This window comes from Hemitrygon akajei, chromosome 8, assembly GCF_048418815.1.
Source record: "Hemitrygon akajei chromosome 8, sHemAka1.3, whole genome shotgun sequence".
NCBI classification, from domain to species: domain Eukaryota; kingdom Metazoa; phylum Chordata; class Chondrichthyes; order Myliobatiformes; family Dasyatidae; genus Hemitrygon; species Hemitrygon akajei.
This window is the reverse complement of record NC_133131.1, coordinates 126,904,636-126,918,805: the sequence shown is the minus strand read 5'-3', so window position 1 is coordinate 126,918,805 and position 14,170 is coordinate 126,904,636. Positions and strand designations below refer to the sequence as shown.

Sequence of the window (14,170 nt, the reverse complement as noted above, 5' to 3'; positions counted from 1 at the left end):
ACCAATGATGACTGTGGAGGAGTTACAAACTTCAGTGATTGAGATGGGAGAGACTGGACGCCCAAGTGCTTCACCAGTCACAACTGGAGTTTGCCAGAAATCATGTGGGAGACTCTGAAGTCAGCTGGAAGAATGTTCTATGGCCTGATGAAACCAAAGTTGAGCTTTTAGGCTGTCAGACTAAAAGCTATGTTTGCCATAAGCCAACGTCATCAAAAACACACCTTCTCTACCATGAAGCATGATGATGGCTGCATCATGCTGTGGGGATGCTTCACTGCAGTAAGACTTGGTAGGCTTGTGAATGTAGACGGTAAAATGAATACAGCAAAATACAGGGAAAACCTGGAGGAAAATGTGTTGCAGTCTGCATGAGAACTGCGACTTGGGAGAAGATTAGTTTTCCAGCAAGACAATGACCCCAAGTATAAAGCCAAACCTACACAGAAATGGGTTAGAAGCAACACAATTAATGTCCTGAAAGGTCAGAATTCAGATCTTAATCCAATTCAGAATATTTGCCTAGACTTTTAAAAGAGAAGTTTACTCACGATCCCCATGCAATCTGACAGTGCTTGAGCAGTTTTGTAAAGAAGAATGGGGAAAATTTGCAGTGCCCAGATGTGCAAAGCTGATAGAGACCTATCCACACAGATTCAAGGCTGTAATTGCAGACAAAGGAACATCTACTAAATACTGACTTGAAGGGGGTGAATAATTATGGAATCAATTATTTTGTGATTATGTTCAATAATTGTAATAAATTTAGACCAATGTGTAAAAATGTGTTTTCACTTTGACAGAAAAGAGTCTTTTCTGTTGATCAGTGTCATAAAAAGCCAAATCAAATCCACTGTGATGCAATGTTGTAAAACAGGAAAACTTCCAAATGGGGTGAATTCTTTTTATAGGCACTGTTTGTTGTAGAAACAAGACAAATACAGTTTGGTTTTAACAACAGTGTTCAAAAGTTTGCATCTATTATTAAAAGATTTAAGTATATTTTGAGTATACTTTGTAAGAGCTGGGGAGCAGCCAATACTCGCCTAAAGAACATCAGCAGGTATCCTGACTTCTGCAAGAGACTGGCAGCTGTTGGTGGACCTCGAAAGGCAGCTGAGGTTCCCCGACCATATCGCAGCCACCACCCTGTGACCAGACATTGTCCTTGTGTCTGAGTCTACGAAGCAGGTGGTGATGCTGGAGCTGACAGTCCCATTGGGAAGATCATTTGGAAGAGGCCTTTGAAAGGAAGCTATCTAAGTATGCAGGACTAGTCGGCAACTGCCAGCAGGCTGGATGGAGAGCGAGGTGTCTCTCAGTGGAAGTTGGTTGTAGGGGATTTGCAGCCCGTTCCTTAGCCAGAGCCTATAGCAATTTGGGCATCGAGGGAGAGAGGAAGAGGAGAGCATTCCACAGTACCACTGATGTGGCAGAGAGGGCCTCAAGGTGGCTGTGGCTCAAGAGAGGGGAGCCATGGAGTCATGTGTAGCTAACCATATGGACACAAGCTGGGGTCTGATCAGCCCCGGCTGGGTCACCTGGAGAAGGGTGTATGATGTTGAAAGACCCGAAACACCCGATGATTCCAGGAACAACACTGATGATGTGTCCAGAAGCATCAGTAGATGTATGCACACAGCTAAGTACTTGTTGCAACATTTATCTTTAGGCTGCTGTCTCTGGAAAATATTCAGTATTTTGGTACAAATATTCAGTACAAAATTGAGAAAAGATTAAAACTTTATCAATGTGGGATAATTTTATGGAGCTAATTGGAATTTGATGTAGATGAAAGAACTAAATTAAGGAAAAGAAAAGAAAGAAATTAACAAATGAGCAAAATGAATGCATTTAGATTAATTTGCTATTCAATGCATTTTGTGATCTATTTGGCTAAATTTGCTATAATTTAATAACACTCGCCATTGCTAGTGTGTAAATCAGACAGCAATCACCAGAAAACAGAGCGTTCCCAGATGAATGTAACAAGCAGCAAGTTGTTTTTGGAGGAGCCTGCTCCTCCAGGAGCTTTACTTTAACAGTGTTTCATTGAAAGGTTTGAGACTGCAATTAATGGAAAAGTCTGAAGTTGCTGTACTTAAATCAGAGATTGTTTTTTTTTAAAAAGTTCAAATTTAAGATGGAATGATAAAAATGTCTAAATAAATTTTTTCAATTTTGAACATCTTTTCAGAAAGCTCAATAGATCTCAATACATAAAGTCAAATGTTTTATAGAACAGATGACGCCAGTAATTAACATTGCAATCTAATCCTGCATCTGTAGCAATCTGGTTTACAAAAGAAGTATAGTATTAGATCCAAGAGGAGGCATATAAGTTTGCCAAAATTCGTACAGCGGCCCAAGGATTGTCTGCAGTTTAGAATTCAGGGGAAAAAGACCAAAAATTTGATTAAGAGAGGAGAACTTGAGAATATGAATGAGGAGGTGATAGATAGGAGCTACAGGGAGATAGGCACACATAGTTCCAGGAGGCAGGTACCTGGGCGACCTGTCAGGAGAGAGAAAGGGAATAAATAGGCAGCCAGGGCACAGTACCCCTGAGGACGTTTCCTCAATGATAAGTATATAGCTTTAGGTACGGTCGGGGAGGATAACCTACCAGGAGGGAGCCACAGCAACCGGGTCACTGGCACTGAGTCTGTTTTTGTGGCTCAGAAAGGAAGGAACGGGAGAAGAGGAGTGCAGTAGTGACAGGGGATTCCATAGTTAGAGAGGCAGATATAAGTTTCTGTGGATGTGGAAAAGACACTGGATGGTACGTTGCCTCCTAAGTGCCAGGTCAGGGATGTTTTCGATCAGATACAACTCATTCTAAAGGGGGAGGGTGAGAGGTCAAAAGTCTTGGTACATATTGGTACCAATGACATAGGTAGGAACAGGGAGGAAGCCCTGATGAGAGAATACGGGGGGGGGGGGGGGGTGGGGTTAGATAGAAAACTGAAAAGCACGCCCTCCGGGGTAGAAGTCTCTGGAGTGATGCCTTTGCCATGTGACAGTGAGGGTAAGAATAGGATGATTTGTTAGGTGAATGTGTGGCTGAGGAACTGGTGAAGGGGCTGGGTTTCAGATTTATGCATCATTGGGATCTCTTCTGGGGAAGAGTTGTACAAAAAGGGTGGGTTACACCGGAATCAGAGGGGGAGCAATATCCTTGTGGGTGGGGTTTGCTCGAAACTGTTAGTGAAGAAGTAAACAAATTGGGCAGGGGAAGGGGAACTGGAGTTATAGGGCTGATACTGGAGCTGTTGGCATACAAGGAAATGCAGTGTATAATGAGACTGTGAGGAAGGACAGGCAGATGATAGGGCCAAATTGCAGTCAGTGGGATGAGTTGAAGTGTAACATCGGGGCAACATCAAAAAGAGTGACAAATACAGGACTGAAGATGCTTTATTTGAATGTATGCAGTATACATAATAAGGTAAATGATCTTGTACCACTGTTAGAGGTTCTCGGGTATGACATGGCTGAAAGCAGATCATAGTTGGAAGCTTAATATCCAAGAATACATACTGTTTCAAAAGGACAGACAGGTAGGCAGAGGGGGTAGGGTGGCTCTGTTAGTCAAAATTGAAATCAAAGCCTTAGAAAGAGGTGATATAGGACCGGAGATGTAGAATCCTTGAGAGTAGTTAAGAAACTGCAAGGGTAAAAAGACCCTGATGGGTGTTATTTATAGACCTGTGAACAGTAGCCAGGATGTGAGAGACAAATTACAATGGGAGACAGAAAAGACATGTAAAAAGGACAATGTTATGATAGTCATGGGGGATTTCAATATGCAAGTAGATTGGGAAAATCAGGTTGTTGCTGGATCCCAAGAGTGAAACTTTGTACATTTCCTATCAGATGACTTTTTAGAGCAGCTTGTGGTTGAGCCCCCTAGATGAAAGGCAATTCTGAATTTGATGTTGTGTAATGAACCAGATTTGATTAGGGAGCTCAGGTAAAGGAACCCTTATGAAGCTGTGATCATAATATGATCGAATTCATCTTGTAGTTTGAGGGGGAGAAGATAAGGTTAGATGTATCACTATTACATTGCAGTAAATGAAATGGCAGAGACCTGAGAGAGGAGCTGACCAAAAGGATGGGAAGCGGACACTGGCAGAGGTGACGGCAGACCAACAACAGCTGGAAATTCTGGGGACAACTTTGAAGGTGCAGGATAGATACTTACCAAAGATGAAGAAGTATTCTAAAGGGAGGATGAGGCAACCTTGGCTGACAAGGGGAGTCAAAGACTGCATTAAAGCAAAAGAGATAGCATATGATATAGCAAATTAGTGGGAATTTGAAGATCAGGAAGCTTTTAAGAAGCAACAGAAGACAATTAAAAAGCCATAAGGAGAGTAAAGATGAAATGTGAAGGAAAGTTACACAATGAAATAAAAGAGGATACCAAGAGATTTTTTTCAAATATAAGAAGTGTCAAAGAGAGGCGACAGTGGATATTGGACTACTGTAAGATGATGCCAGAGAGGTAGCAGTGCATGACAAAGATATGGTGGATGAGCTCATTAAGTGTTCTGCGTCAATCTTTACAGTGAAAGACACTCACAGTGTGCCAGAAATTCACAAGTGTCGGGCAGATATGAGTGTAGTTGCTATTACTAAGGAAAAGGTGCATGGGAAGCTGAAAGATCTGAAGGTAGATAAGTCACCTGGACCAGATGGACTACACCCCAGAGTTCTGAAAACGGTAGCTGAAGAGATTGTGGAGGCATTAGTAATGACTTTACACGAATCACTAGATTCTGGAATGATTCTGTAGGACTGGAAAATTGCAAATGTCACTCCATTCTTTAAGAAGAAAGGGAGGCAAAAGAAAGGAAACTGTAGGCCAGTTGGCCTGACTTCAGTGGTTGGGAATATGTTGAAGTCCATTATTAAGGAATCAGCTTTGGGTTACTTAGAGTCACATAATAAAATAGGCCAAAGTCAGCATGAGGTCTTTAAGGGGAGATCTTGCTTGACAGATCTGTTGGAATTCTTTGAATAAATAACAGACAGGATAGACAAAGGCATGCCAGTGGATGTTGTTTACTTGAATTTTCAGAAGGCCTTTGACAAGGTCTGCTCATGAGGCTGCTTAACAATATAAGAGATATGGTACAGGAAAGATACTAGCATGGATAAAAGATTGTATGACTGGCACAAGGCAAAGAGTGGTTATAAAGGGGGTCTTTTCTAGTTGACTGCCAGAGACTAGTGATGTTCTGCAGGGGAGGGGCCACTTCTTTTCACGTTATATGTTGATTTAGATGATGGAGTTGATGGCTTTGTGGTCAAGTTTGTGGATGATACAAAGATAGGTTGGAGGGGCAGGTAGTGTTGAAGAAGTAAAGAATCTGCAGAAGGACTTAGAGAGGTTAGGAGAATGGGAAAGAAATGGCAAATAGAATATAATATAGGAAAGTGTATGCTAATATATTTTAGCAGAAGTAATAAAGCCATAGTCTGTTTTCTAAATGGAGACAACTGAAAAATCAGAGATGCCAAGGGACTTGGGAGGCCTTGTGCAGGATTTCCTAAAGGTTAACTTTCAGGTTGATTCGATGTTAAGGAATGCAAATGCAATGTTAGCATTCATTTTGAAACAACTAGAATATAGCAGCAAGGATGCCATGCTGAGGCTTTATAAGGCATTGGTCAAAATGCACTTTGAGTATTGTGAACAGTTTTGGGCTCCTCATCCAAGAAAAGATGTGCTGGCATTGGAGAGGGTCCAGAGGACATTCACAAGAATGATTCCATGAATGGAAAGGTTAATGTATGAGGAGTGTTTACTCGCCCATACTCTCCAGAATTTAGAAGAATGGGGGGGGGGGTCTCGTTAAAACCTGTCAAATATTGAAAGGCCTACACAGTGTGGGTGTGGACAGGATGTTTCCTATAATGGAGAGGCCTAGAGTGCATAGCCTCATTTAGAACAGAGAGGTGGAGGAATTTCTTTAGCCAGAGGGTAATGAGTCTGTGGAATCTGTGAAGCCAGGTGGGAGGGAAAAGTCAAGGGCTGGAGAAGAAAGAATAGATAGAAGAGGAGAGTGGACAATCGGAGAAAGGGATGGAAGAGGGGACCCAGGTGGAAGTAATAAGCAGGTGGAAAGATGTGAAAGGTCAGAGTGGGGAATAGCAGAAGGGTTAAGGGAAATTGTTCACTGAAAGGAGAAATCAATATTCATGCCATCAGGTTGGAGTGTTCCCAGACGGAATATAAGGTGTTGCTCCTCCACCGTGAGGGTGGCCTCTTCTTGGCACAAGAGGATGCCATAGGTCGACATGTCAGAACTGGAATGGGTATTGGAATTAGAATGCTTGGCCACTGGGAAGTCCTGCTTGTGGCGGATGGTGTGGAAGTGCTCAATAATGTGGTCCCCCAATTTACAACAGGCCTCACCAATGTACAGAAGGCCACATCCGGAGCACAATAGATGACCCTAGTAACAGAACTTAATGTTACTGATAAATCTCCAGGTCCTAATACTAAAAGTGAATGCTATGGAAATAATGGATGCATTTGCTTTCATCCTCAAAATTCTGTAGACTAAGGAATGCTTCCTGCAGACAAGAGGGTGGCAGATGTAAAACTAGTATTTGGAAAAAAGATGAAGGAATAATTGACCTGTTAGCCTGACATTGGTAGAAGGGAAAATGCTAGAGTCAATAAGGAAGGATTTGCTAGTGGGATACTCAGACAATATCAACAGGATTAGATCAGTCAACACACACCATAACAAAGATAATGTACATTTTGAGTTTCCTTAACCAGGCTAGAGGTTGCTCTGCAAATCCCTCTCTCCATTCTCAGCACCTCCCCACATATTGTTAATTCAACATAGGAAGCACACTGTGAATGACAAAAGGTATGCAGAAACTGTTCTTGTAGGTCATCTGTGAATGCACTAACCACTGAGCACAAATTCTGAGCCATTGGATTACCAGCTCCACTTTTTGGGTAGACAATTGACATTCAGACTTTAATACTACTACTGCTTACAGTAAACATTTGGGTCTCATGCTCGGTCTCAAACTGGCAATTCACTTAGCCTCTAATACTTGATTTTCTTCTGAACTGGGAAAGAAGCTCTAGATGCTTCAGGAAGTAGCTGACCCTGGAGTCTTGGTTTTCCTTTGAATTGCACCAGGACTTCATAATAATTCACTTGTTGAGATTCATTCTGCACTTGAATATAGCTTTGAACACTGATAGTATTCTACTGGATATTACTGATGAAAGTTCTACTGGTAAGATTTGGTTGCCTTGCTAGAATGCTTTTCAAGTTTTCCATAGGCTTCATGTAAAACTAGGATAAGATCAGCAATTTTACCTTAAAGGTGCACTCAAGGCAATGGTATCATCTGACAAAGTGCAAGATGTATCAAATAGCGCCCGTGTACATTTTCAATGTTTCATTTATGTAAAATCTGATGATCACATGGCACTTTTTCAAAGCAGAGCTCAGAGGTTTTCCATAGTGAACTATCTCATGACTTATTTCTCAATTATCATTGCAACAGATTACTCAATGACTAATCTATTCTTCTTTGTGGAGCATACATTTGCTACATCCCATCAATAATATAGCTTCAAACTTGGCTGTAAAATGCTTTGGAAAGTCCCGAGGTTGTGAAAGAGGCCATATATTTGCAAGCTCCTTTGAATGTGCTCTAAAAGTTGCTGTTGATACACAATTAAGGACAGCTGGGGTGCTGTAATTTCAAAGTTCAAAATAAATTTATTATCAAAAGTACATATATGTCACCATATACAGCCATGATATTCACTTTCTTATGGCATACTCAATAAACCCATAGAATACTAACCAAAACACAATCAATGAAAGCCCTCACCAGCTTGTGCATTCAATCAATGTGCTAAAGACAATAAATTGTGCAAATTCAAAAAGAAAGGAATAGTAATAATAATATTGGTTGAATTGCTAGAGCAGTGGCTAGACTGCTGCACAAGAAACACAAGTTTAGTTCTTGACAGGAGCAGGGATACAAGTTAAATTGATTTTTAAAAAATCTTAGATTAAAAAACACATATTAGTGTTGGTATCCACAAATTATCATGAAAATACAGCTTGGAGTAGAAATCCATTTGGTTCAATTTATGGGGAATAAGTCTGTTGTCCCTATCTAGTCTGACCTGTTGGTGACTTTAGACCCTCACCAATTTTGACTCTCAGCTGTTTTCTGAAGTCGCAGATTAATCTACTCAGATCAAGGGCAATTGTAAATAAGTGTTTAAAACCACACTTACTAGCAATATCCAATGTCCTATGAATGAAAAGAAATAAAATTCAGTTTTACTGCAATTTGAACATGTTGAGTATTGTCTTCTAAATGCTCAATTTGAAATAGAAATTCAACATTTTTTGACTCTCAGAAATCCATTTTGAAGTGCATTAACTTTAACTTCCCTATTTTTTTAAATTTATTTGACCTATGATGATATTGTTCTACTTTTCCTTTAACAATGAGTTTGTGTTTTATTATATAGTGTGCAATATCATCACATTGTATTATGTTCAACCTATAAAGCTTTCAGAGTTTGGCTTTGTGCATTAATTTGTCTTTATATATTGTAGGTCGTTACTGTGGAAATACAATCCCGTATGCAATCACATCATCCAGTAATGCCTTATTTGTCAATTTCATCTCTAATGATGTCATCTCATTCAGAGGCTTCCGAGCAACCTATGCTGCATCAGCATCAGGTAGGAGCATACACAGATACTGTAACAATATAAGGAGACACAAGAGATTGTAGATGCTGGAACTCAGAGCCACAGACAATTCACTAGAGTCACTGAGCAGGTTGAGTAGCATCTGTGGGAGGGAGGGGAGAGGAGCAAAGGGGTCATTGTTTTTGGTTGAATCTAGTCCTGAACGTTAAATATTGACAATTCAGTTCTCTCCTACAGATACTGATTGACCACTTCAGTTCTCCAGTATATTATTTGTTACTTTAGAAATAACTATCTTCAACAATTTTTAAAACTGGATATTAGGCCATTTTATTATACTGAATATGAATTTCAACTGACACTAACAACTCAGAAATCATACAGTGATTGCAAAATCTGAGGATCATGGTTTAGGGATTGTTATTGTGATTTGCTTCCTCTTAAAAATGTTAAAAATTAACAAAATTTCACAGAGGTTGATTGCTTGTAAAACAGGTGTCAGTTGTGTCATTCACATGCTAATCAATGGGATGTCTCCCGACAGACTTTACCACAGTGAATGGAGAGAAAAAAGTGGTGAGCGTTAGGGGGCAGTGAGTGAGCCACATGGAGTTGGGTTGGGGGGGGGGGGGAGCTAATGGCGGGTAGATGTATCTGGTGGATGGTGCACTGTGATCTGGAGAACCTCCAGTCCCTATCCGAGGCAGCAATGTGCTATTTAGTACACTGATTGACAAGTCAGTCTGTAGTATCCTTGGTCTATAAAGGGGTGGTTCAACACATTTAAAATTTATGTCCCGTTAATGGAGTTCACTTTAATTCACACATCTCTTTCTTATCTTTGGGGTGGTGGTACAAGAGCCTAAAGCCCCACACTCAGCAATTCAGGAACAGCTTCTTCCCCTCAGCCATACATAGTTTTGTAATTAAGATCAGTCATTCAAAGGAATGGTAACGTCACATGCACAAAACAAATTTCCTGCAAGATGAATCATGGTGGGAAGTGCCAAACCCAAATAGCCTTGGTGGATCTTAGTCACGAAATTGGAACAAATGCTTCAAAACAGTCACAGAGCAGTTTGTGTACATGACCATCCATAATTAAAGCAAACACAAGTGGGCCTAATATCTAGACAATCAGATCATACAGACTCCAATTTAAATAGTAAATTCAGTGTAGTAAATTGTGAGGTTAGTCAGAAGGCCTTCAGCATTATGTGGCCTTTTTGATGATTCACTAACCAGCACCACAATAGAAATACTTGAGTCCTCAGTGAGGGGCATGGTAAGAAATAATGTGAAACAGAGTTTGCAAATGTGATAAATAGACAAGAAAATAAAACAAAGTGTTATTAATTTTAATGTACTTCATCAAACCTTTATTGTGCAAAACATTAAATATCAGGTTTTTTTGAGAATAGTAGTGTCAGACCTTCCTTGTACGTATTTTGTAGGTGTAATGGACAGCAAATACAACCTAACTGGCACTGGGTCTAAACTGAATTAAAATGTTCTCTTTTTAATGTGCAAAAACAATAGATTATTCTCAGTGATTATTTCTTTTTGTGATTCTACACAGATACTCAACATAGAATGAACAAGCTCTAGTCAGAGACAGCTTTTTCCACTGCACTGATACGTATAATGTATTATTCTCTGGTCAGCTAATGAAGGTCACGCCTGTCTGCTCCTTGCTTACTCTGCACATAACAATGACAATACAGTGAATGAAGATGAATAAAAACACAAAATGCTGTCTGGCCTGCTGAGTTCTGCCAGCATTTTGTGTTTTTATTTATTTCCAGCATCTGCAGATTCACTCGTGTTGCCTGTGAATGAAAATTCTCCCATTTCCCTCACCCCACTTCCAACAAATCCCCTCCTACTTGCTGCGTTGTTATTGTTTTCTTGACATTGAAATGCACCATACTGGCCTTCATTAGATTTAGTAATATAATACTTGAAGCCAGGAATTTAGCCAAAGCTTTCAGTGGGATATTGATTCTGATTTTCAGAAATGATTTTTTAAACCCTTTCTGAAGGGATGTTATCATCTGTTCCTTTACACTGGTAGGCTTCTGCTAGGTGTTGCTAATCCTGTTAGGAACCTACAATAGATGATTCTTGGCACATTGGATTAGTCAGATATTTGTGGCAGAGGTAGGTGGAAGTCCCAGAACAGAAATCTGACTCAAAAAAGTATGTGTGTGGTCCACAAGTTCACCATTACATACTTCAATAAGACTTTGTTGATGTAACATCAGATTTTTCTGTATTTTTGATTAGTCTGATGTACTTCCTTTCTAAAGGGCATCAGATTGTAGAACAAACGATCGTAAGTTTCCTGAGGTATTATGCATATTTTTCCATTCTTGTCATTTTAAACTAAAATCTGTAAAGACATGAATGGTGGAATAATTCATTGAACAAAATGATTCAATGGTTTTATGACCTCTTGGCACATTGGTAAATTGACATCTCTCTATTCCAAAACTGTGCCCTCTGGGTCAAGAGTCCCTCAATATAGAGAACCCTCTCCACATCCACTCTATCTAGGTCTTTCAATATTCAATCAGTTTCAATGAGATCACCCCTCCCCCACTTTCTTCTAAACTCCAGCGAGTGAAGGCCCAAAGCCACCAAATGTTCTTCATATGTTCATCCCTTTATTCCTGTAATAATTCTCATGAACCTGCTTTAGACCCTCTCCAGTGCCAGCAAAATTTTCATAGATAGGGAACCCAAAGCTGCTTAAAGTTCTCCAAGGTCTGACCAATGCCTTATAAAGCCTCAGCCCTCTCGAAATGAATGTTAACATTGCATTTTCCTTACCACCAACTCAACTGCAAGTTAACCTGTAGAGAATACTGCACGAGGACTCCCAAGTCCCTTTGCACCTCTGATTTTTGAATTTTCCCCCATTTGGAAAACAGTGTATGCCTTTATTTCTTCAACCGAAATGCATGACCATAAACTTCCCTACACTATATCCGATCTGCCACTTCCTTATCCAATCTCCCAATCTGTCTAAGTTCCTCTGCAAACTCCCTTCTTCCACAGACTACCTGTCCATCTATTTATCTTTGTATCATCTACAAACATGGCTACCAAGCCATCAATTCTGTCATCCAAATCATTGACATATAACGTGAATAGAAGAGGTCCCAACAGTGACCCCTGTGGCACACCACCAGTCATCAGCAGCCAACCAGAAAAGGCTCCCTTTGCTTCCACTCTCTGCCTCCTGCCAGTCAGCCAATCTTCTATCCATGTTAGTATCTTTCAGGTAATACCAAGGGCTCTTAGCTTGTTAAGCAGCTTCAGTGCAGAACTATGTCAAAGATCTGAAAATCCAAATAAATAACATCCATTGACTCACCTTTGTCTATCTATCCTGTTTATTACTCGCTCAAAGATTTACAACAGATTTGTCAGGCAGGATTTCCCCTGAGGGAAACCATGCTGACTTCAGTCATTTTACCATGTGTCTCCAAGTACACTCAGACCTCATCCTTAGTAAATGACTCCAACATCCTGCCAATCACTGAAATCAAGATAACAGGCTGCAGTGACTTAAGCAATTTTCCAGTCCTCTGGAATCATTCCAGAATCTAGTGATTCTTGAAAGATAATTACTAATGGTTTCACAATCTCTTCAGCTACCACTTTCACAACACTGGGTTGTAGTCCAATTTTTTCCAGCTGGCATATCAACCTTCAGATCTTTCAGCTCCTCAAGCATCTTCTCCTTAGTAACACCAACTACACTCACTTCTGCCTCAACACTATTAAGTTTGTTCACCATTTCTTTGTCCTCCATTGCTACCGCTGCAGCATCATTTTCTAGCGATCCAATATCCATTCTTGCCTTTCTTTGACTCTTTATGCATCTGAAAAAACTTTTGCTATCTGCCTTTATATCATTACCTTCATATTTCATCCTTTCTCCTTATGGCTTTTTAATTTGCCTTCCATTGGTTTTTAAACGCTACCTTCAAACTATTTTTTGATATATTATATGCCATCTCTTTTGTTTTTATGTTGTCTTTGTTTTCTCTTGTAAGCAATGGTTGCCTCATCCTCCATTTAGAATAATTTATCTTTGGGATGTATCTATTTTGCATCTTCCGAGTTTCCCCCAGAAACTCTTCTGTCGCCATCATTACCAGTGTCCCTATCCAATCCACTTTGGCCAGTGTCTCTCATGCCTCCCTTTACTCCATTGTAATACCAATACAGTACATCTAACTTTAGCTTCTCCATCTCAAACTACAGAGTGAATTCTGGCACTCTCTCCATAGGATTCCTTTACCTTAAGCTCCCTAATCAAATCTGGTCCATTATACAACACCCAATCTAGAATCGCCTTTCCCCTAGTGGGAGCAATCAGGAGCTATTACTTTGTTATGGGAGCAATGTCATTGAGCTGTAAAGAATGCAAACAAAATTTAGAAAAATGTTACCATGATTCCAAGACTTGAATTATGGAGAGAGGTTGAACAGGCTAGAACTTTATCCCTTGAAATGTAGGAGACTGAATGGTGATTATTTAGAGGTGTATAAAACAATGAGGGGCATAAGTAAGGTGAAAGCACTTAGTCTTTTACTCAGGAAAGGGGAAAAAATTGAGGGCATAGGTTTAAGTTGACAGGGAAAGGATTTAAAAGGGACCTGAAGGATCATGTCACGCAGAGGATTATGTGTAAATGGAATGAGCAGCCTGAGAAAGAGGTTGAGGCAGGTCTATTAACAGCATTTAAAAATTACTTAGACATAAGTAGGAAAGCTTCAGAGAGATATGAGCCAACTACGTGCAAATTGGATTAACTTAGATGAACATATTAGTTGGCACAGACATTTTGGAGAGGGAAGGAGAGCAGCCAGATATCGTGGTACATATTGGTACCAATGACATAGGAAGGAAGGGCAAAGAGGTCCTGAAAAGAGAGTTCGGTGAGCTAGGTAGAAAGCTGAGAAGCAAGACCTGCTCAGTAGTAATCTCTGGATTGGTGCCTGTGCCATGCACCAGTGAGGATAGAAACAGGGATGATTTGGCAAATTAATGCATGGCTGAGAAGCTGGTGCGGGGGCAGGACTTCAGGTTCTTAGATCATTGGGATTTCTTCTGGGGGTGGTGTGAATTGTTCAAAGTGACGGGTTGTACCTGAACCCAGGGGGCAGATATTCATGCGAACAGGTTTGAGAGAGCTGTTGGGGAGGGTTTAAGCCAATTTGGCAGGGGGGTGGGAACCGGAGTGAAGGGACTCGAGATAGAATGGATGGTAATAAAGCGAAGATAGCATGCGGTCAGACTGTCAGGAAGGGCAGGCAGATGATGGGTCAAAATTTCAGCCAGCAGGATGAACATCAGTGCATTAGGGATGCAAAATCAAAAAAAGGTAGCAAATACAGCACTGAAAGTGTTATATCCCAATGCATAGAATATA

General features: G+C 40.4%; 1 protein-coding gene across 1 annotated transcript in view; it reads left to right on the top strand.

The window, feature by feature from the left end:
- cubn (cubilin (intrinsic factor-cobalamin receptor)) overlaps nucleotides 1-14,170 on the top strand; it is a 355,208-nt gene that overhangs the window by 167,256 nt on the left and 173,782 nt on the right. The window contains exon 34 of the mRNA XM_073055305.1: nucleotides 8,625-8,753. Within this exon, the coding sequence (XP_072911406.1) occupies nucleotides 8,625-8,753 (129 nt within the window). The remainder of the gene's footprint in view (nucleotides 1-8,624; nucleotides 8,754-14,170) is intronic.